This window comes from Podarcis melisellensis (genome assembly GCF_964234715.1).
Source record: "Podarcis melisellensis genome assembly, chromosome: 1".
Lineage (NCBI taxonomy): Eukaryota > Metazoa > Chordata > Lepidosauria > Squamata > Lacertidae > Podarcis > Podarcis melisellensis.
The window spans coordinates 94,919,822-94,944,598 of record NC_138528.1 but is presented as its reverse complement, the minus strand read 5'-3'; the positions used below and the strand labels follow the sequence as shown (position 1 = coordinate 94,944,598).

General features: G+C 40.6%; 1 protein-coding gene across 11 annotated transcripts in view; it reads left to right on the top strand.

Annotated features, from left to right (window-relative positions):
- NCKAP5 (NCK associated protein 5) overlaps window positions 1–24,777 on the top strand; it is a 617,165-nt gene that overhangs the window by 444,726 nt on the left and 147,662 nt on the right. For all 11 annotated transcript variants that reach the window (XM_081921458.1, XM_081921453.1, XM_081921455.1 and 8 more), the window contains one exon: window positions 21,274–21,342. In XM_081921458.1, the coding sequence (XP_081777584.1) occupies window positions 21,274–21,342 (69 nt within the window). The remainder of the gene's footprint in view (window positions 1–21,273; window positions 21,343–24,777) is intronic.

The following is a 24,777-nucleotide window of genomic DNA, read 5'->3' as shown; positions in this document are numbered from 1 at the left end:
CATGGCCTACTTTTACTGATGAGGAATACCACAGCTTTTCTCAAGCTCCATCTGTTTTGATCTCCTGGTTTCTGTCTGAGTTAACTTTATCTTGGTGCCAGCTGAGTCATTTTCAGGCCAAGTTGAAATTTCGGGAGAAATTTCCCTAATACCCTCTGATATTTGCATTTTTATGATTTAGGATCTTCAGAGCCAGGTCTTTTATGCACATTATTCTAAAACACTTTCCAATGCATTCTTTTACTTAAAAAGTCACATTTTCAGTGTACAAATTACTTTGCATTTCCACCCTCCCTCTCCAGCAGCAGTCATACAGAAGTTTGTATATTGTGTGGTGTGGAGGATACAGTGTTGTGCTTGGACTATAAAGCCCTTGATTCAAATTCCCACTCAGTTTGTGTATGTTATTAGGTGACCCACAATCTTTTGTTATCTTTCAGCCATATTTATCTCTATAGGCTGTTGCACACATATGGGGAGTAACATGGGGACCACTGGACTTCAGAGTATATTGCTATCAAAGACCACTTTTGGCTCATTCAGTTGGGTTGGCATAAGGGTTAGGGTCATGTTATTTAACCCTAAGGAAAGTGTACTTGCCTAGAGAGCATATGTTAGGTATTTGGAACTTTTTGTGTGCCTGCCAACTATTAATATTTCAGGTACTCCTAAATATATATTTTTGTTTAGGTTTTTAAAAAAGATTTGGGGCAGTTATGTACACTGAGTACTTGTTCTCCTTGAATGGTTTGAGCAAGGGTGGTGAGACCACACTTCTAGCTGGGGTAAGCTTGCTTTTTTCTTTTCTTTTTAGTATTTCTCATTGTCCGTTCAGGTTTCTAGTCCCTAAGGAAGAGTTAGCCAATGTAGTACACTCCAGATGTTGCTGAACTGCAACTCCTATCAGCCCCAGCTAGCATGGCTCAGCATCAGGGGTGATGGGAACTAGAGTCCCAAAATACCTGGAGGGCACAGTGTTGGCTACTCCTGCCCTATGAGATACAGGGTTGGTGAGAACACCCTATATTCCTCTAGCTTGGGATTTTTTTCTGGTTCTCTAATATTTGATTTTGCTGTATTACATTGGTTTGCTTACTGGTGGAGCCACGAGATTTTATTGTACTTGGTTGTATATTTTGTTTTAGCTGTTCACCTCTTTGCAAGCCTCGGGGCTGAAAAGCAGTATATAAATAAATTGTAAAACTAAAAATAGCAGTACTGCTGCCCTGAGCTCCTTATTGAAGATAGTGTGATACAAATATTGTGTGATTAGGGAATTATGGCTGAAACACATGTACTATTACTTGATTGTATTTCAGATCTAGGCCTGTGGCCCCACAAGACCAGTTGCTATCAGCAACACAACTGAACTTCATTGGTGAGGTTTTCTTGAGCCTGTTCCAGTGATGTTGATCTGCCAAACCCTTTCTGCTGCAGAATAATATCCTTACCCAGCTAGAGCTCTAATGTGTTGTGAGAGTTAACGCACGGAATTTCCATCTAAACTACAATGTGGCATTTTTCTTTCTCTCTTCCCCCACCCATTATTAGCTGTATTGAATTTTCCAGGGAAAGCGCAAATACAACTTCAAACATGAGAAAACCATTTGAGATCAAAAGGGACACAATTCAATCAATAAGCTGAAAGGAAAGAAGGGGGGAGAACCATTACTTTGCAGACTGGAAGTAGCATTTTTCTTACCAGTTTGAAAATGATCTTAAAGACGATTTCTTTGAAATGTACTTCCTTCCAGGTATGAAATGCAAATAATGACAACAAAATTGATAATTTAATAGTTGCATTAATTTAGACCCTATTTCTTACTGTGGATCCAAGTGGGAGGGAAGGAGGTATAATTTCTCATTCTGCCCTTGCAGTACTGTTTCCATTTCGCTGCAGTTCATTTTCTGCCAAAAACTATGTCATTCATCTCACTGCTGCAGTGAAATTATATAACCTACATAAGTTTCAAATTGTTATGTTATCCCACTTAATTAATTTCAGTGTAAAGGAAATGCAGTACAAATGAGGGGGGAAACAATCAATTATGTATCATTTGCAGATGGAAAGCAGCAGCAACTGTAGACAGTCGTATTAACTGAATTGATTTCTGTTACAGACATGTGATAAATAAGTGAACATTAGCAGTTTCCACTCCTGTTTTTGTTTACAATGGAATTCTCCCACATCCCTAGCTTCAAATTACTCTACTGAAGCATCTTAACTAGATTCTTAATCTCTGCTTGGTTGTAGCATAGAGGTTTCTGTAAGTATTCATCTATGGCCTTCACACATAATGTTAAGACATGGTTAATGGATTTTCAAGACTTAGCAGCACGCTACTGCACACTCTTCTGTGAGTGGGAGTTGGCTTTTAGGTTTGTCCAAGCCTGGGTATGAGGCTTGTTTTCCCAAACCAAGGACCATGAAGCCCTGGTTTCTTTTTGCCTTCATGATTGTTGTTTGTTAGGGAGAAACAAACTACAGTCCTTGTCTGAATGCAATGACAAGCAAAGGATTTTTGTTTTTTTTCTCCCTTACACTTCAGGGCAGAAGTGAAGAGGAAGTGATTCAGCAGCATGTACAAGCATTTAAGCCATTAACTATCACATATTGCCAACTTGATATCCTATTCCAGGTTATATAGTAATGGTCCTGTTCCCCTCTGATAGAATGAGAACAGAATAGTGCTCCTTGAACATTTTTTATTCAACCAAGTCATCTCTAGGCATAGACTTCTGGTCAAAGTTATTTTCTGGTCAATATGTGGCATGTTTAATGTTTATAAAATAAATACAGATAGGCATTAACACATTTTGACAAAATATTCATTCTCTGTTGGTACAAGCTTTCTCTAATTTCAGTTCTTTGAACTATTTAGTTCTCTCCTTACTTCTTTTGTTTTACTCCCTTTGTTATCCTTGGAGAAATTGAGGACTAACAGTTCAACACTGAATATTTCCAATTATAAGAAGAAAAGCAAGCTATCAATGTCCCTTTAGATATGTTGGTCATGGTGCATACAGTGTTATTTTAGTTGACAAATAGGGTATGAATAAAGCTGTGAAGATGTTATATTTTGTCAAGCAGTCTGTGTGCCCTGATGGTGACCTCTTATATGGAGGGTTATATCCTCATCACCAGCATATTTGTGTGAACAAATATGATCGATCCTAGATATATATTACATTGCATAGCACTCCACACATTAATTTATTCATAGTTCCTTGTGAACATTTCTCCCTCCAAGCAATAAATTACTCATTGGTATTACCTGCAGAATGCCATGGGGAGTAATGTATCTGCATGATTTCCTCATGGTGGATGCCATTGTTTAGCTTCCCTAGGCTACATTGTGACTAGTGGGTGAGATTCCCCTGAAGATAGTTACATTTAGACATGTAAGTCCTGTTTCGAAACATAGGGCCACACTGGCTAACTTTGCTGCCGCCCCCATGTTGTGTGGCATGCTTCTGCCCTTGCTGATAGGCGTGCTGTCACATGTACACGTGTACATCACACAAGGTTCCTGATTCCTCTTTACAAATATCTTCCTCTTCTTTTCAAATGTCAGAGCCATTGTGTATACGTCATGGGAAGGTGCATGCTTTTTGGGGTGAGGATAAGTGCAATCGTGAGTACTGCTCGCTCACACGTTCAATCAGAACCTGAGTTCTAGCTTCTGAAAATGGCTATAACATTTGCCCTTTTTTGATGCTCAGTGTCTTAGACTACAGTCCAGACATATACTTTAGTAATGTCCAAGGCATTGACTTTTTTCCCTTGGAAAAGTTCACATAGGACCTTTTCAGTAGTGGTACCTCAGATACAGAACTGCCTCCCTTAATTATTTGCCTGCTGTAAAAATTGGTTGTCTTTGGCTGACAAGTGAAGATAATATTTTGTTTGTTTTCACTGTGCTTTCATTTGCTTTTAATTCCTCTTGTTTTACAATTGTATTGATGATTGATCTCTTTGTGATTAGAATATCTAGATAGTCTTAAATGATGTTGTAAGTTGCTTTAGGATTTGTAATTTGAAAATTGCTTCTGCCCCTTGGTGCTGATGTAGGTATATGTGCTATTATTGCTATTTCTGTTGTCTGATCTTTGACTATAATAAAGATTGATTGATTGCTATGTATATGCTGTGGGTGGAATACAACTAACTTATCCCGTCAGTGGAACCCCGATGCAAGGAATTCCACTTGTGCAACAGGGCTTTCCCCTCCTCACATGCATCTCCAGTTCCTCCTGAAATTAGCTCTGGTGGGAGGCAGGAGAAGCCTGGAACCATGTGTGGGCAGGGGAAGAGAGATAGTTCCATTTTGGCTTGTCAGTGGGAACCATCTTCTTAGTGCGACATTGAATTCCTCCCTCTGTGTCCTCGACTTAGACTGCACGTAGTACAGCTAAAGTGATCTGATGTGTGTTCTCTTATGACTTGTGATTTGTTTAGGGCATCATTAAATATACCCATTTATAGGAATAATTCACTCACTCAGGAAATATTTCCTGGCTATGATCTCTGCTCCTCTTTACCCATGCACAGGGACTTATTTATTGCTGCAAGATAGCATATGAGCTGTATTTTCTTCCATTTCACTCAACACATCTGTAAGTGAGCTATCTTTCAAGATGACTGACTGTCTCTGTGTTATTATTTCTGTAGCTCTTTGACACAAGTGATTTGACCAAAGTAATATAGGAAACTTTTAGCAGTGCATGGGGCTAACTCAAAAATATTTAAAATGTCAGAATCCTTAGCCTGCCCGCCCCCCGCCCCCGTTAATAGCTGTGGGGCTCCCGTGCTTCTTCCCACAAGCAGAGATTCTGCAAAATGGCACTGGGTACAATCTTGGCACTATTTAGGTCAATGGCAAATCCTTTAAATCCTGTTTGTCATGTAGATAACCATTAAGGCTATTAATGAGAGAGTTTTGTGGTGATACATTTTAAAAACTATCTCCGAATGATATATCATTGGGATTTCTGAACAGAAATGAAATGAAATGTATTGTCTGAAGACTAAGTCAGCTTCTGAAACTTTAAGGAACTAACTTAAATTGATAGTTGACTGAAATATATCTGTTCTATGTTATTTAGAGGAAGCAATTAGGTTTACCGCTGTTATACTGTACTTTAGTTCTATTTACAGAAATTGATGTGTGCCAGGAAAATTGGTATTGCAGCTCTAGTCCTTATTCTTCCAGGGTGCCACAAAATGGAAGATATTATTAACCACGTGTTTACTCTGAACATCTCCAAAAGACCAGCTGTGAAATATCAGAAAACCAATCCTATCTCAGTGAAGTTGGTGACAGATTAATTTCCATAAATAAATCAGAATAGCTTTATCCTCTTGAAACCTAACAGCAGATTTAAGGAGAAGATGAGTATGCTAATAAGGGATGGATAGATAAGGAAACAGGGATTTGAAGAAAACAAAATGATAATTATGCAGTGTGTGAATCCAAGCTCAGGTTCTCTCACTGCACAATGCTCATCCTTTTAGTTCTTTTGCTTTCAGCAAACAATTGGCCCCAGTGACATAATTAAGATTAAACATTCATGTTCCATGCTAGGTTTAAAAGAAAATGTGTGCTAAAGGAAAACAAGAGCAAACAAACATTTTCTATTCCATATTTCTTTATCTGAGTATTGCATCTGAAGAGTCACTTCATACATTTTATTTGAGGCAAATGTGTCTTTTACCACTTTGGGTACATGCTGTAGGGAGTCATTCACAGTGTCCTAATATGATATATGTGGTTGTAAACTCATCTAGGTTGCATGTGTACATTGAACTGTTACATCCATGCAAATGTACAATGTCTGGCCAAGTGCACACTAAAAATGTAATATGTGAATCCACCCTTACCTACCTCTTTTTGCCATTCAAGATTTGGGGGCTGCATTGCAGCACTTTAAAATAGCAATAGGAAGTTAGATCCCTGCAGAACACTTGTTTTAAAAAATCAGGTTAGCCATGGAGTTCCATTCTGGTTTGGAGTCCACATTCATCAAGTATTGCTGAAAATATAGCACATTTATCTTTGTGATGACCTACTGTGACTTCATGGTAGATATCATTGCAGTGATCTTGTTTTGTGATGCTTCTCTCCCCTCCCCCAACTTTCCTTTCCTTTGTTACAGAAGAAAGACAGGTAATCTCTAGCGCAAGGAGGTCCAAAATGCTGAAGTGACTGAGGGATGTAATGTGTGAATCAGAATTTAGCGTAAGACAGCTATACTCAAAAAGCATAAAATGCAGAACAATGACTCAGTGGAATTGCCTTCTTGGGTATCATGCATCTCTTCCAACACTGTTGTGGTAGCAAATGTAGATTTTGTCTGGAAAACATTTTAATTATGGTATTTCCCCCCCCCCCATGTTATTGGTTGCATTCTATTCCATTCCAACTAGGAAAATGCTTAGCTTTACTTTGAAGTTTTCTGTTGTGCTAGACCAGGAGCTTTCAGATTCCTAACTTTAAGGAACCTTTTCTCCATCTACTTATCAAGGGACCCTGCATATGTATACAGTGATACCTCACTTTACGAACTTAATCCGTTCCGGAAGTCCGTTCTTAAACCGAAACCATTCTTAAACGGAGGCACGCTTTCCCTAATGAGGCCTCCCGCCACTGGTGCCCTTCCACCATTTGGATTCCGTTCATAGACCAAGGTAAAGTTTGCAAACCGGGACACTACTTCCGCTTTTGCGGAGTTCGTAAACCAAATAGTTCATAAACAGGGCTGTTCTTAAACCGAGGTACCACTGTAATTGAGTTTATTCAGGGCATTTTCCACATTTGTCGGACCGTAGGATTGCTCCACTTGAACTGTGAGTACACCCTTGAATATCGTCCATAATCTCCTGCGACTACACATTACAGGGGAAGGTTGGTAATGGAAGACAACCTGTCTTTCACAGAAGTTTGTCTGCCATGTTTGATCATCTTACTGAAGAACTCCATTGACTTTTCAAGGACATCCACCCCAAGAATTCCAAATCCTGTGCTCTGGGTATTTATTATTAATAAACAATAGAAATATTCAACAACATTAATTCTCATCTATTAGTATCATAGAATTGTAGAGTTGGGACCCTAAGGATCAGTTAGCCCCTGCAATGCAGGAACATCATCATAGCCTCTCACCCCATCTAAAGAATATCTATGTTTTAAATATGTATGCTACCCATTTTGTGTTTCTCCTTGATCAGCATAAAAAGGTTCTATATATTTACTTAATACTGCATGTAAGATTGTGGTATGTCATTTTTTATTTTGCTATTTATTTTATGTACGTAGGTTAAGTGCTGGAATTTTCCATTTGTAAGCTTGCCAAAGGATTTGAGAAACTAAACAAACCCCCTTAACGATCCACGCAGTGTTCTAAATTGTCCAAGTGCTGTATCAGTAACAATATTTAACATGGATGGACTTTGCAAGGCCAAACAGCTTAAACATTGAAGCCAGGATCACTTGTTTTCTGGCAGAAGAGTCCACGCATGTGGCACATTCTATTTTGCCAGAGATTGTTCTTAACCTTCTCTTGAAATGTCAGTTCCAGACATTTCGGCGATTCCAGGAAAGAAAATGTTGAAGGTTTTAAAGGCTTGTCAGTCTTAACCATCATGCAGTAAACAGAAAGACAATATAGGATGTTATGATTCTTCCACAAGTTTTTTTAAAAAATATATATATATATTGGAGCATCTTTTGAGAAAAATATTATGCAAGCACAGCAGAAATGCCTAACATTATCTCAGAAAAACTGAGGCTCAACATTTTACAGAGACAGCTATAAGACAGGTGGTGTGCGTTCGTCCAGTCATTGCAATCTTATAAATCTTGCTTTAATGTATAGATTTCAAAATGAAGTTGTTCATTCACTAATTAGCAGTTAAAGAGTAAAGCTGGTTAATAATAAGCATGTCAAATTTCATATTAAAAATACACAAACACACAAATTAATTAATTGTTCTAATCTTTACTAATCACATTTTAAGATCTTGCATGTAGTCAGAGCAGTCATATTTGATTTTGATTGAAATTTCATTTTAATTTCTTTCTCTCAATTGATGACCAATGGTTAATTCTGACTTCCACATTTAAGTCAAGTATAATTCACTAGCAGTATCGCTCACAATTTTCTTGCAGCAGGATCTAGTCTTAAATTATGTACCCTTAAATCCTTATTTTTAAATCCATTTTGTAATATTTATTACCTCTACAATTTTATTTCAGCACTTCAGTCTTCCTATCAATATGGCTTATAAGTTTCTGATTATGTATGGTAAAGGGACCCCTGACCATTAGGTCCAATCGTGATTGACTCTGGGTTTCGGCGCTCATCTCGCTTTATTGGCTGAGGGAGCCGGCGTACAGCTTCCGGGTCATGTGGCCAGCATGACTAAGCCGCTTCTGGCGAACCAGAGCAGCACTTGAAACGCCATTTACCTTCCCACCGGAGCGGTACCTATTTATCTACTTGCACTTTGACATACTTTCAAACTGCTAGGTTGGCAGGAGCAGGGACCGAGCAACCGGAGCTCACCCCGTTGCAAGGATTCGAACCGCCAACCTTCTGATCGGCAAGTCCTAGGCTCTGTGGTTTAACCCACAGCGCCACCCGCATCCCTTTTCTGATTATGTATCGCCTCCCAATTAGCCTAACTGTACACAATAGGGACCGCTTACCAGCGGGAAGGTAAACAGTGTTCCGTGTGCTGCGCTGGCTCGCCAGATGCAGCTTGTCACGCTGGCCACGTGACCCGGAAGTGTCTGCGGACAGCTCTGGCTCCTGGCCTATAGAGTGAGATGAGCGCACAACCCAAGAGTCTGGCAAGACTGGCCCGTACAGGCAGGTGTACCTTTACCTTTACCTTTACCTTACTGTTCAGATATTACGTTAAAATAATGAGTGTCATCTGACAAAGTGGCAAATCATGGTAAACAAGAATCCAGAGCTAAAGTAGTTGCTGGTTTTGTATAAGGAGAAGAAGGTGTTTAGTTAGTTGTGGGGCACATAGATGCTGTCTCCCTTATATATGAATGAGGACTGGACCTAGAGATTTTCTGAGTAGAAATCTGCTCATTGGATGTTGCTGCAGTGGTATGGGGCTGGGATTTCTTCATATTCTGGCAGCTCCTGTTCCCAGGAAAGCTGCTCTGGGTGGTTGGAGACCCTCTAGAATAGCAAAGGAAGGAGCACCAGAAGTTGGATGACTTGGTAAAAATCAGCTTCCCCTTTCTTTATGTGGGAGCTTCCACAGATTCCCAACCCTATGTGTTTAGGTTCATATAAGGATAAGTGTTTCTTGGTAGATACTATGGCAGCCCAACACGGCTACCTATCTGTAACTAGAATCTTGGTAGGTATGTTATTCTATAAAAACTCAATATTTGGTTCTGCATAGGTTTAAGTAAAACCATCTGTGAGACACAGGAAAGGGGGGAGTTGGTTGCTTCTTTTCTAAATCACTGCTTTTACCTGCTGTTTTTGGTCAAAATGCTTGGAAGGCTGTTGATACATTGGGTAGCCTTGGGCCAGTCACTGTCCCTAAAGCTAACCTACATGTTGCACAGAGATAGGGAACCAGTGGTCCTCCACATATTGTTGAAATTCTACTCCCATCAGCCTCAACTACCCAACTAGCATGGCCAATAGTCAGGGATGACTGAAACTGTAGTCCAGTAGCATTGCCTACTCTTAATGCTCCACCTCTATAGATTTATTCCTTAACAGTACAGTGTACAAATTTATCAAGAGTACATACAGAACAAAGATCTATTGGGCTATAGTATAAAACTATCCAAAAAGTAAATTGAGCCATGGGCATCTTGTGACCCTACTGTAGTTGCAATATAGTGTTTGTTAAATTTAAGCCTTATAGCCTCTGTTCAATTGCTAATAGATGTCACATTTTAATTGATGTGTTTTTACTTGCTGAGTGTTCCAGAAGACACTCTGAGTACTTTTGTCGCCTTTAAAATTCCAGCCTGGGGTGTATGTGATCCAAACTGATTTGTAGTGTCTATAAACAGCTGTCCTGTGATAAAGATGGGAGAGCAGCTCAATCAGATGTGGGTGGGTGGTTGAGTTCTACCTGCTGAAATAAGAAGCAGTAAAAAGGTGACATCTGAGAGTACACCTTGTCACTGGTGCATCAATCCAGGCAGAGGGAAATGAAGGCCAAGTGTTTACCAGGACTAAAACAGGATAATGTTGTTGTCTCTCTCTCTTTAAGGGGGGGGGGGGTAAAGCAAGCAGCTAGTTATGCAGGCCTTGAATGTTTGGGAAAAAAATGAAGAGAACTGGATGCCCTTCTTTAAAATTTTCAAGCCTCTTGTTGAAAGTGTTAAATAGTGGAGTGTCTGTACATCGGAGCACAGAATGTAGGGAATTACAAATAAAAAAGATTAAAGATGTTGAGTACATTTGAAGTACTTGAACAACTTTAATGTACTGAATGGGCCATGCTAAATGAGTCTCTGTGTAAATCAATAATCCTCTCTTTAAAGAGACTAATAGTTTAGTATGAATAACAAGGAAATGTACATGGTAACTAGTGTTCTAGAATTCTGTCAGTGTTTTTAAAGTTCACTGTCATAACTCTGTTTGCCTTGACCTTTATCAGTGATACCTTCAAAGATTTTTTAGTTGCTAGTTGAGGTTCAACTTGACACAAGACCTTTTAAACCCTCATTTCGTTTTCCCTTGGTGCTGATGCAGTAGCTAATATACTGCCCGCTCCTTATCTACCACTTTCGCTTCCCTTTTGCTTTTTGTTCCTCTGTAATTATAGGTGTGCCAAGCAGAATTTTCTCTCTGCGTGCTTCCCTCCTCTTTCCTCCTGCGGGAAATTTGGGTTGGTTTTTTCTCAGTTTTCATTAGAATATTGAAGCTTTCCATGCGCTAGTTATTGAAGCTTCCCTAATACAATGTCAGCTTGCCATTTGCATCTGGTATGACTTATTCTGCCTTGGTAGTAAGTAAACGGTCTAGGGACTTCAGTGACAGTGAAATTCTATAGTTGTATCGTAATTGCATAAGTGGAGATAACTGAGAAGGATCACAGTTTGTTGTCTCCCCAAGTTGGTGAGGTTCATTCAATATCAACACAAAACTGAGCCTTCAGTGCTATTGGCCCACTCCTGTGTAATGCTCTTCCAGTAGAGATTCAAAACGCACTGTCTGTATTACATCTCACGTGTTTGCTGAAGACTTTCATTTGCTGCCAGGCTCATGTAAACAATTAAGAAAAACATATTCCGTAATATTCAGTTGATGTTTTATCTCTGTATTATTCCTATTGCATGTTAGTAGTTATAACCACCTTAGATAATATTTATGAAATTGCAGTATATAAATATGTTTATATAATAATAATAATAATTTATTATTTATACCCCGCCCATCTGGCTGAGTTTCCCCAGCCACTCTGGGCGGCTCCCAATCAGTGTTAAAAACAGTACAGCATTACATATTAAAAACTTCCCTGAACAGGGCTGCCTTAAGATGTTTTCTGAATGTCAGGTAATTCTTTATCTCTTTGACATCTGATGGGAGGGCGTTCCACAGGGCGGGCGCCACTACCGAGAAGGCCCTCTGTCTGGTTCCCTGTAGCCTCACTTCTCGCAATGACGGAACCGCCAGAAGGCCCTCGGCACTGGATCTCAGTGTCCGGGCTGAACGATGGGGGTGGAGACGCTCCTTCAGGTATACAGGACCGAGGCCGTTTAGGGCTTTAAAGGTCAGCACCAACACTTTGAATCGTGCTCGGAAACGTACTGGGAGCCAGTGCAGATCTCTCAGAACCGGTGTTATGTGGTCCCGGCGGCCACTCCCAGTCACCAGTCTAGCTGCCGCATTCTGGATTAATTGCAGTTTCCGGGTCACCTTCAAAGGTAGCCCCACGTAGAGCGCGTTGCAGTAGTCCAAGCGTGAGATAACTAGAGCATGCACCACTCTGGCGAGACAGTCCGCGGGGAGGTAGGGTCTTAGCCTGCGTACCAGGTGGAGCTGGTAGACAGCTGCCCTGGACACAGAGTTAACCTGCGCCTCCATGGACAGCTGTGAGTCCAAAATGACTCCCAGGTTGCGCACCTGGTCCTTCAGGGGCACAGTTACCCCATTATAAATTAATAATCATATACTATCATGACGAATATTACAAAAAATCATTTGACAGTTCAACTGAGTTCTAAAGAGAAGGTTCAGCAAGATGTTGTTGTTGCTGCTGCTGCTGTTATTATTCCTCCTGGATATCCAGGCCTTCGTCCTCTCAGTTCTTTCTCCTTCCATTTCTTTGAACATATGAGTCACCTCTTTAAGTCCTTTAGTTCAGTGTTTCCCAACCTTTTTTGGGCAAAGGCACACTTGTTTAATGAAAAAAATATTGAGGCACACCACCATTACAGCCCCGTGACGTCAGCGCGCAGCGTCACTTGAGCTCCTTCTCCTGCTCGTTCAGGGCCGCAGTGGCGTAGCGTGGGTTGTCAGCACCCGGGGCAATGCAAGTAATTTGCGCCCCCTAACCCGTGGATTTGCGCCCCCTAACACTAACCCCCAGATGTTGCGCCCGGTGTGGCCGGCCCCCCCTGCACCCCCCACGCTAGGCCACTGATCCATAGCTAAAAGCAGAAGTCGACAAATGTGTCCTGTTTTTTGCTCTTCAAAATATGGCAACCCGAAGACCCCCAGGGACCGTCCAACCAGCCTAGGAAGTGTGCTCTGGTCGCGGGGGAGGAGACACGAGGCATTGCCATCCACACCTGGAATTGAGGAGGAGCTGGAAAGGTCCTTTGGTTTCACACCCAGGACCCATTTTTTCTCTCTTCTTTTGAGAAAGGGGTGGGAAACGGGATTTGGAGGGCGCATGTGTGCGCGTAGCTGAGCTCCAGTTGCTCTGGGCATTTCTGGACGGCGCCGGTAGCGTCTCTCCTAACCCCTCCCCACCCCGGTCTCCACCCCCCCCCCCGCCCAAAGGCTTCCCCCTACCTGGCCAAAGTTCCACCCGAAGCTGGAGATGCGGTTCGCGCTGCCCACGAAGACGACGCCGATCTCGGAGAGGACGTATTCCTTGCGCTCAGCGCAGCGGCGCAGCTAGCCGCTCAGGGGCCCGGGGCGGCGCGCGCGCCCTGCAGCCAGGGGCGAGTGCCATGGGGGCGAGCCATGGCAGGGCGCGCTGCGTGGAGCCTCGCTGCAGCCTCCCCCTCAGCTGTAGGGAGGCTGAGGCGGTGGGCAGAGGCCAGAGCGGAGCTTGCGGGCAGTTCGCCCGCAGACGCATGGCTCAGGCACGCTGCAGGCGCCGAGGTGTGGTGCCCAGTGCCCCCCACCTCGCCTAGCTACCAGTGGCATAGGAAGGGGTCTGCGGTGGGTGCGGGGCTGAAAGGACATGCAAGGCTCCATGCTGCTGCCCGGACATGCCGGCCTCCTCCTCGTCCGCTGTCTCGCGCTCCTCCCTTTTGCGCGCGCTGCCCCGCCGCCGCCCCATTGGCCGGGTCCTGTCAGCTGATCCTGTGTTATTTCCTGTGTGTGTGTGTGAGGTGAGAATGGAGAGAGAAACCTCGGCACCGCCACCGCGGAGCCGCCCCCGGCTCAACGCGGATCCTCGCTGCCGCCGCCCCGCCTCTCGCCCGCCTCCCTCCCACGGCACACCAGGCAAGGTCTCGCGGCACACTAGTGTGCCGCGGAACACCGGTTGGGAAACACTGCTTTAGTTATATCTCTTATGAGGTGGTAACATTACACCACTCTGACTGTGATTTGCAAGAATCTTTCTATAAAACTGGCTCACATACATTTACTGATAACATTGCATACTTAGCCAAATACCTCATGGTTCTTGTCCAACAAAATCAGGGATCTTGGGTTATGACAGTAGTTTTCAACCTGTGTGTCATGGCACTCTGGTGTGCCTTGAATGATAGTCAGGGATGCCTCGGGCAACACTGGCCTCTGCTCCTCTTTCCTTCCTATCTTCCCTCCCTTCTCTGATGCCTTCTCGCGTCTCTGCCTCTCAAAGTCCTGCACAGCTGTTTGTTGCCAGCAGCTCTGGCTACAAGCTCCCCGTGTGAATGGTGCCTCTGGGGCTGCTCAGGGGGTGCTTCCCAGGCCCCTGTGGGGCAATGTGAGTAGGCATCTCTCTTTGTGGTAGGAGGGGCAACTCAGAGACCAGGGGCGGCAGCTGCAGCTGTCCAGAGGACTCCCATACAGGAGAAGGAAAGATGCTGGGGGAACTCTCCACAAGGGAGAGTGTTCAAAAAGGAGTGAGGGGCTGCTGGCTCTGTAGGCAAGGGGTAGCATTATTGAGATTCTGAGCCCCACAGGGGTGCTGCAGAAAAAATGTAGTTGGTCAAGGAAGCTGTGAACCCAAAAAGGTTGAAAAGATCTGGGTTATGATGCCTACGGACATTAGATCAGTTCAGGCTAGGCAAGCCATGCATAGGCAAGCCAGAGCAGGGTGTTAGAAAGGCAGAATTGATCTTAGGATGCCATCACTAGCTAAACATGCAACATATGGTATGTATGAAAGAGTTTAATCCCTTAGTGTTTGTTTTTTTTTTTTTAAACCACCAGCAATGCATGTTTCATTCAAAATGATTTGAATGTGTTTCCTTTTGAGTTGATTGTAGATGGGGGGGAGCCGTATCTAATGAAGGTAATTTAAAGTTTCTTAAGATTATAGCATTGCTGTCAAAAATGAAATTCATATTTAATTTTGTGGTTGGTGAGTCTTTTCCTTTCCCACGCCTATTTCAGAAATACCTGTCAATGTAAGCACACCAGTCAGATCTTTTAATATCTTAATAGTCACTGGAGCAATATGTAAATGACTCCTTTAATGGGAATTAGTGTTACATGGTGTATTTGGCTCACTTGATGCTATAGCTGTGGGTAATGGTTCAATGGAAAATAGTTTGCTGTGAGGCTTTAGTTGTAATAGCACAGACACCTATGAATTCTTCCTTCATTAAAGGCCCAACTGAAGTCAAAATGAGAAACCACTAAAACTGGTAAGCAATCTTCTTCCTTCCTTTCCTTTGATTTATGGACATACACCCAACCATATGTTATGTCATGAGAAGCAGTGACTGAAAACCACAATAATCTATCTTTGATGGCTTCTTATTTACTGTACAATGTAAGCTGTGTTATATGGGTCTGAACTAGCTAGGTGGAATTTAACCAAGAGAACAGTGATTGGACAGTAGTCATTGTGGCAGTTTTTAGATACCTAAAATCTGATGTGAAGAAGACATAAAGATAACCACATATTTTGGTTGTGTGATTGTGTACGCATAATACTGCTTTTTTTCTTTAAAAAATGCTTTCCTAATTGTAGATTTGCCTGGTGTAAAGACAAGACCAAACTGGAAATCTTTAATATTAACCCTCAAGTCACTTAGATTATACAGCTTTCAAATTGTGGATGGTATACAACTGGTGTCCCTCCACTGACAAAGCATGCATCAGTGGAATGTAGAAGGGAACAATTTTTGGTGATTCCCCAACACTGCCCCCCCAACCCCCCTGTTCCATAGACTCTCCAGAACGGATCTGGGCAGAGAACTACTTGGGGAAGAGTATTTTTGTTTTGTTTTAAAACTCCCTTCCTCATTTCACTCATAGATATCTTTCATCTGCAGAGAGACATCAGTCCAAAGTATATTTTCTCCAGACTAATTCCCCCCCTCATTTAATTGGTTTTTTTTACTATTGCTCATATGCATAAAGTGCTTGTCTCAGCAGTTTAAAGAAAACAAGATAGGAAAGGAGACTGCCTCCAAGGTACATATTAAGCACCAAATCATAAGACTGTGTTTGTTAGTAGTATAAAAACAACAACCATGTAGAATCATCAAAGATTTTGAAAACTTTCATTTCCTGATGGACTCTTGTGTTGGTAGAAGTAAGGCAAACTGCATTATGTCTTTTCCTCCCAGGTTTCAGGCAGTTGTGCTGTCAGTGACCAGGAAAAAAATGTGGGATATCTAGTCTTATATAACAAACACACATGAAGGAGTTAATGCCATAGAGTAAGCTGTCCTGCCAGGCTTTGCTAGGTCATTCCCTCTCGCATTGAGAAGAAGGCAATCAATTATATCATTCTTCAGTCTACCTGAGAAACTCAGTGTGTAAAGAGGCCTCAGCTGTTCGCTCCAAGCTCAAACCCCATGGCGTTTACAAGCCTCTCAAGTTCCTATACCAGTAATTTAGGAACTTTCTCCACTAACTAAGCCCATATTTTAAAGGTCTAAGAGCCTATATGTCCTGAAATTGCTTTGCTATATATTTTGTGGTTTAAAATCTTTGCTGGTGTTCTCTCACCAAAGCGTACTTGTCCCAAACCTTCATATTGGCATCCAGGAATACTTCTTTTATACCTATTTTTTCCATTACCTGTTGACTAGAATAGGACATCTGGAAGCATAGCATGACCAGCCCATGCTTGAGGCTGTATGAAATCTAGGACTTGGGTGGAAAATATATTGCAAGCCCAAGTTATAGACAAACTAAATGGGCCAAACATTTCTCTTTGTTTTCCTTCTCAGTTGTATAGTTTGCTTGTTTGATTGAGTAATACTACACTTGTATCTCAAAGTGGCTTACAAACAAAAGAAGAAAAACACACATACAAAATTTAAAGCATAGATTATAAGAAAATAAGAACAGCATAAAAGCATTCATGGTGCTTCTGTCATGCTATGTCTCACTATACATTTTTGCGGCTCTGGCACAAGAGCTGAGCTGAATCTATAGTGCTTGGTGTCTAGGATTTAGGTGTACAAAAGGGAAACACTTGCTTATTTTGTAATCTGAAGTGATGCTCAGCAAACAACAACTCTATCACTTGCTTAAAATGTAAATATTGCTGAAAACTCCGAGACTTAAAAAAATAATAATCTCAGCCTATTGTGAGATAACTGATGCCATGAAGAAATTTTACATACATGTTTCCCCTACATAATTCTGCAAACTTTCTTTCTCATGATGCTCATCTTAAGCTGTTGAGATACTCTTTCAATACATTTATAGACATGGGACAGTACATGAGGTAAGCATAATCTAGGCACAAGCATGTAGAATAATGGATTTCCAAGAGATGAAGAAAGGTATGAAGCATTTTTTTAGGCTAAGGCGCAAAACAGAAAATAGACCTTATATTTTACAGTTTTATTTTATTTTTACTTCCAATGCTCTGCTACATTATTGGTGATTTAATGTATTTAGCCATTGCTTTTTCATCCTTAGGGGGCTGGCAGGAGGGTCTTAAATGAAGTCATTGAAGCGTTGCCTTCCTATTTCAGTCCCTATTACAAAATGTCAAATAAATGGATGTGATTTGCTCAGCAATCACGGGAAGGATAGGCATCAAAATTGCATAAATTCCAGTTAGTTGATATTTAAAACCTCTAGCATCAAAATCCTTATGGATATCTCTCTAACTTGTCCTATCAAATGATTATACTATTAGTTGTAAGACTCTCATATCCTTATTTCTTAATTTTGTATTTGGGGAACATGGGCTAAGCAAAAAATATGCAAGCAAGCACCACTTTCTTGTTTCTCTGATCAGGGAGTACAAATCAGCAAAAAAATGTGTAAATATCTAAATCACTGCATTAGCAAAATGGAGAAGAGTCTCCAGCTGTGACAATTCAAATCCATTTTCAGACTTAAAAGTTCAACATTCAGATATATGAAGTTTGCTTTTTAACATGTTCTCTTACAAACATATTGATAGAGGTGGTCTGGTTGACACTGTGTCCCTGGACTTTCAAAAGCCAGAGTACCTCACCAAATATTCCTAAGTAAGCTTAGCAGTCAAGGAATAAGATGAGAAATCCTCTTGTGGATCAGGAATTGGTTAAGTAGAGGGAAGCAGACAGTAGGAAATAAATGGATTGTTCTTTGAATGGGAAGATGTAGAAAGTGGAGTCTCCCAAGGATTGGTATTGGGATCTATGAAGTTAGGGGTGAGCTGCAAGGTGGTCAGGTTTGCTGATGTTACTAAACAGTTAAGGATCATTAAAATAAAATGAGATCATGGGAAGTCCAAAAGGACCTCTGCATACTGAGTGAATGGCAAATGCAATTCAGTGTAAACAAGTGTAAAATGATACACCTAAGGGCAAAAATGTGTATCTTAATTTCACATGTACAAGTGGCATAGCTTTCTGTCTGCCACAAAGTGGGGTGGCATCCCATACCAATCCCTCCCACTCTGAGTTCTGCTGTCACTTCTTTTCTTCATCTCCTTTCCAGCTGTGCCTACTCCCCTGAATCCATTGCCCTGGAATACAGTTGCAACATTCGCCTCTACGATTAATTTGGCCCTGAGTAGGCTCATTGTGTGCTGGCTGTACATTAATATGGAGGTGATTATTCCAAAGCATATGATGAAGATTTTCTCCTTCCTCTTATCACAACAATTTGGTTGTATAACATGAGTATGGTTGCTTTTTGGAATGCTACCTCACTCTGTAGCTCTCATCATTTAACCAAAGTAGATATGGTGCAAAGAAGTCATGTATGGGTGTTGATGTGAGGGAAGTGACCCCTTTTTAAAGATGAATGTCAGCTTGCCTCTTTGGGAACGGGCAGTGTTTCAGAGAAAATCGGGGGGGGGGGGGAGCTCAAGCTGTGCATCTGGTCCTCTTACTTGCATGCCAATTAATTATTTGGATCACAGCCTTAATGTGTAAGCACAAGCCTAGCGTAACTTGATTTCATTACCAATAACAAAAAAGCCCCCAACACTTTTCATAGATTGTCAGAACATTAAAAGAGAAGCAAGCAATGTAAACTATGTAATGGTTGTAATTATGTGTGGTATTGATTGCGGTGTCATGGTTACGTGATGTGAAGGTTATGCATAGAGCACCAGGTATCATGCCTGGATTCCCAAGGCTAGCGTTTGTTTTGGCTTGAACATTTATTTTATTTTGTTCCCGCCTCTGGAGGAATTAATATTTAGACTCACTGCTGCCTAGATGGCTTAGAACTTTTATTTGGTCCTAATACACTTGAAAGGGATTCCATATCCCAAAAGACTTCTCCCAAGAAACAAGCAAATATTTTACAGGAGTGAAACAAGGCTTTATATCTTGCAGAAATAAAATAACAAATAGTTTAAATTTATGATTTTGTTGGTTGGTTGGTTTTTGAATTTTTCTAACTCCAAAGAACATCAGTGTGAAATATGACAACATAAGAACAAAATACATCAACCATCAGTAAAAAAAACACACCAAACTGAACATTTAATTAACAAGATAGTTTGATGTGCAGCCCTGCTAGGGATAAGAGTCCCAAAAATGAAATGCAAATGCATAGGAAAATGAGTGTCTTCAGTTGAATCTGAGAACAAAAAATATGGAAGACAGACATAACTAAGGGGAGATTATTTCAAAGTAAAGAACCCACCACAGAGAAGGCCGTTTATGCATCCCCTCTCCATGAATCCTGGTAGGGGTTGCAAGCCGAGCCCCACTCCCCCCCCCATTAAGGATTGCAGTGACTGGTATTAGAAGATGCACTGCTGCATTTTATCAGGACCAGAGCCATTTAGGGCTTTGTAAACTGTTATCAGCCCTTGAATTGGGCCTGGTAGCACATAGGCAACCAGGACACATCATCTAGCATTGGTGTTCCATTATCCCATCTCACTACCCAGCTACTTAACCTGGCAGCAGTATTCTGCACCTGCTGCTGCTTTCAGATGATGTTCAAGGACGTCTTCATGTAGAGCATGTTGCAGTCCCACAGCCATGAGATATCCAGAATATGGGTTATTGATAACAGGCTGTCTTGGTCCAGGACAGCTATAGTTGACAAACCAGCACTCCCTGCCTATTCAAATAGTTCCTCTTATAACCCCCTATTGTTCAGTTGTGTTGATTAGTGGTGACATTTCTTTTCAGAGTGGCAGATCAAAAACAATCTGATCTAATCTAGAAAATTAAAATAGGTTAATATTCTAATCCGGAGACAGTCACTAGCCATGGCATAAGGAACTTCTACTTGTAAAGATGACCATAATTCAATGTGGAAGTGAAAGTTTGACATCAAAATGGCTTGTATTGTTTTCATAACACTAAAGGCTATATTTGCTGTTTGTCTATAATTCCTCCCCTCCCTACCCACGCTAAGGTGTGAGATGGAGCCCAGAGTGCAGCAGAGAGGAGGTCCTGCTATGTTTGCCAGGCAACATGAGATGGTCAAGGTCTTAGTACATTATAGTTAGCCTGTGCAATCTAGAGACTTCATGCTGATGTCACTAAAAGGGTTGACATTAGATGCCCCTATTCTATCTGTGCATGATCAAAGATTTGGGAACTGTGCAGGCAGTCACAGATTACTCTTTAGGTCAAGTGCCAGTCTCAGATAATGAGATTTCAAGTTCTATTTCTGGATTCCCTGATAAGCTCCCACATTGCACAATTTGTATAATATACCATCCATGTGTTAAAGTTCTGCTGTTTTCAATGTGACTTTATTTAGTTGGAAAGGAGAGGTTTCATACTGGCTAGATTGTGTCCTGCATTTTTATCAACTCTTCCAGTCTTACAGCAGTGAACTCTATTCATATATATTTATGATAATTGGAGGTGAGCTTATATACTGTCCACCTATTACACTGGACAAAATAGGCTTGAGCCATTGCACCCAGTGTAAGAGAAAAGTGTGTGCTGCATTTCTAGATTTTATGATATCAGAAAGAAAAACCACTCCTAAAATATGGCTGTGCTATCCATCAATGCTGCAATGTTCAGATGATAAAAAGAAATTGCATTTTATTATTGTATCTCTAAATCTCTTAATATTAAGCTAAGCTTTGTGGTTTGGAAAGGGAAGAAAATGCCCCTGACTCATGATTTTCAAGCATTCGAGCTTGGCAAGCTTGAATAAAAGAAAATTGATGTGCAAAATATCCACTGCAGTGTTTATACTAAAGGCTGTTTTCTGCATCTGCCAAGAATAGATTACAGAGATGTGTAGAATAGCAATGTCTGCCGTTCTCTAAATTGTAATGTATTTTGTGGTAATTTCATAAAGCTAATAGAATTTCTGTTATTTGTAACAGCAAATGAGAGCACATAGATTTAGTTTATTGTTTATTTATTTATCCGCACTCCCCCCCACCCTGAGTTTATTTTGGATCCTGAGGAGGTGTATAGGGTAAATGTATTGATTGGATTGTCATGTTTCACACCATGCCCACTGATTAATTTGCATTACTTTTCTGTCTTGCAGGCAGAGAATTCCGCACTGGCTATGGAAAATGAAAATCAGAGAGAACAGTATGAACGTTGCCTTGATGAAGTAAGGTGGATCAGTGTTTTGTCACTTTTCCAATAAGCAACCCTTCCCTTTCTTATTGGGTTACATTTTTATTTGTTAATCAGTTTATAATAAAATAATTCCGAATATACTAACTATGAACAATTTTTGTAGTTTTGTTTAGGATTCTAGATTTCCCTTGGGACATACACAGGATTAAAAAATAAATAAATTCAGAAGTAGAATAGAAGCAGTGGAATTAGCTCCCTTTGAGACAAAAGAGGTTTTTTGGGGGTTTTAAAGGTCCAAAGTTAAATACTGTTATTAGCTTCACCTACAAATCCTGGATGGAATGATAGATTTGATTCCCATGTATTATGGTCCAGTGGTGCTCCTGTTCTTTTACTGAGTGGATCTACCCGACGAAGTTTGTCTTTAATATGGGTTGGTTAATTTAAATCAATAATGCAACACTGAAAAGTCATTGGATCTTTGCATTTATCTTCAAGACCCATGCTCACTTTGAACAAACCAACTCTGTGATGCCATTGACTTACATTTTGAGAAGTACAGCAATAGATTATGGTAATAGTAATAATCCTTTTTACCCATGAAATATTCTGCATCCCAAATAAAAGAGGATTTTCCAAACAATTTTCTTCTTTTGTTGGCCTTAATTATGCATGAACAATCTAAGGCATTCCAGACAACTTGGAGATCTTACATCCCAGAATAATACCAACTTGGATTGTGACCCATGTCTAGTTCTATTCTCCCCCTCTAAATCACCTAAGTTCAGTCTGCAAGTTTGTATTTCCCAGATCAGCTGGGAAACTGTTGATACTGAAAGTTAGTGGGTCTCTGTCTCACAAGACCCTGCTTAACCACCTGAGTTTAAGACATTCTCATCCTGTTCTTCTAAGAGCAAATCTTGAAAATTGAAATAGAGATTGTAGGGATCCTCCCCCCATTTTTTACAATATTTGTCCGAAGGTTTAGACATTCATTTTCTTGGGAACTTCCTATGTCAAAGGCTATAAAACCAGGTCCAGCTATACCATTTCCCCCAGCTGGGAGACTATGCACACTATCCCTTCTGCCAAGAAACCTACTACCATTAAGTACCACACATAGGTTGAGGTTACTTGCTGTTTTGGAGCACGTTTCTACAGAAACTTTTCAGCTAGGATATATACCTATTTAATAAACTGCTGCTTCTGATTATATGGATTCGGGGGTTTATCAAGCAGGGGAAAATATAGCCACAACTACAAAATTCAATTCTTTTGCTCACACAAGAGTTATATTCTATGTAGTTTGAGGTGAAAGTGTTCCCAGCACTATGCTACCGCATACTTAGAAGTGACACACAAATCTTCTGATCGCATGTGGGCATGCACAAGCGGGCTGTTTTATTTTTTCCAGTGGCTGTGGCATAAAACTTTAAGGCTTCTGATCAGCCCATATTGATGCCAAGTTTACGGTATGAATTTTGGAATAGGTTTATGGGCAGATTAATAGCACAAGGGTTTGCTGCTGGGCAGACAACATAGATTGGAGAGTTGAGCAGTTGTAGATGATCACAAAAGTGGCACTCCCCATCTCAGTAATATCAGCTGTATAAACTTTAATTTGATTTGATGGCATGGGGATTACTCAGCTGTTTCAAACTTTGTATATAGGCACAAAACCTCATCAAATAAACTTATAGACAGAGCTGAGGTGCAAAATTGCTGGATTCAGGCCCTCATTATTATTTTCTAAAAATCTTAATGTCCCTTTTGTTCATATTCTTTCTTCTCTGTTTATTATAAACCTAACCTTCATAACTGCATTACAAATTCTTGCCCTGAAATACAATTTAATATTCTGTGAGTGTATCTACCCATAAAATTCAGTCATTGTAAAGGGTGGGGTGGGGGGTTATCAGAATGTGAGACAATTACAGTCGCTTATAAATTCTGATAGTAATCCTAACAAACAATTGTTTTGAAATTAGTTGTCTATCTCTGCTATTTCCTCTAAAGTAGATAGATCAATCATTTGGATTGAACTTGAAAGTAAATAGCACTGCAATGCATTATATAAGGATGAGCTTCATTTATTTAAAATTCAATACATATATCTATAAATTCTAAACCCATCTCCTTGTCTCTAGGAAACCTAATGCAAGAAACAGGATTACCTTCTTCTACCTCAGGGGCCTGAGGTTTAAATGCTTAATCCTAGTTTCCTATTCTGGAAATTGATTGTCAGTTTTTTGTCAAGAGGTGGTATAATATTTATTCATGTTATTATGCCAGTAAAGATTTATGTCAGACACAGCTGTATTCTATCAGGGCAATGTGATACATCACACTATAACATCTTAAAATTACTACACTAGCATTTGCAGTTAGTCAGACAAAATATAAAGATTCCACCAATGTTTAACTAAAAGCTGTCATTAACATGCCATGCAAATAAGATAATAAAAGCTTATTCTTATTCTTCGTCATTCGAAAACATGACAAGGTCACTGGAAATATATCCTGGATTATTTTAGCTCTGTTGCTATTCTTTCTTAGATTGGCCAGAAATCCTCCAAATCTGTTATGGTGAGTTTCTTTAAATTAAGATGATGGGGATACTACTTCAGCTTTTCCAAGTATAAAGATCTTGGATTTCTGCATGATGGTAAAGGGATTATTGTTATTCTACCCCATTCATTTCATTAAGAAGGAAATGCATTGTAAATGGAGTAGGGAGGGGAGCCATGATCAATTAACATGTTGTTGATGGACTGAAATCAGCAATGACATGAATACTAATGGTATTTGCTAGATTTATTTCCATTCTGGGCATGGGACGAAAAAGCGAACATCAGCAATTTCCTTTTCCTGTTTCCACTTTCATCAGAATTCTCCAACATCCCTTGCCACTAGGTTGCCTTACCTTCAGCTACTCAGATCAGAAGTGCTTGCATTGCTCCCTCTTCTGCTTATGCCACTCGGCACAGCTCTCAGTGACTATGCAGGCAGAACTGCTGCAAATGACTTGGACACAGTCTGCAGAACCTTGTAGGGTTTTGAACATAGCTGTTTGCTTGCTTGCTTGCTTGCTTATTTGTTTATTTATTTATTTATTTTACTAATAAGTAGCTTCATGTTATGTCATTTCGTAAAGAAGTAATGTATTGGATGGGTTTGTTCAATTTTTAGGTACACCAAACAATGTTACAACTAAAAATACATGCTAGAAGGAATGCTGTTGGATGTCAGTTCTTAAAGCCTATAGGGCAACACACATGGATTTCAGAGATGCAATATATTTACTGCTGTGGGTTATTATGGCTGCAGTATTAGTCTGTGTCTTGTATTAAATCATGTACAGAACTATTTTATGTGACGGTTTATTCCCTAGTTGCCTTAGGTTAGAGACCAGTTCTGGAAAGGGAGAAGTGGTAATGGGTCATGTTATAAGTGTATGAATCAAATC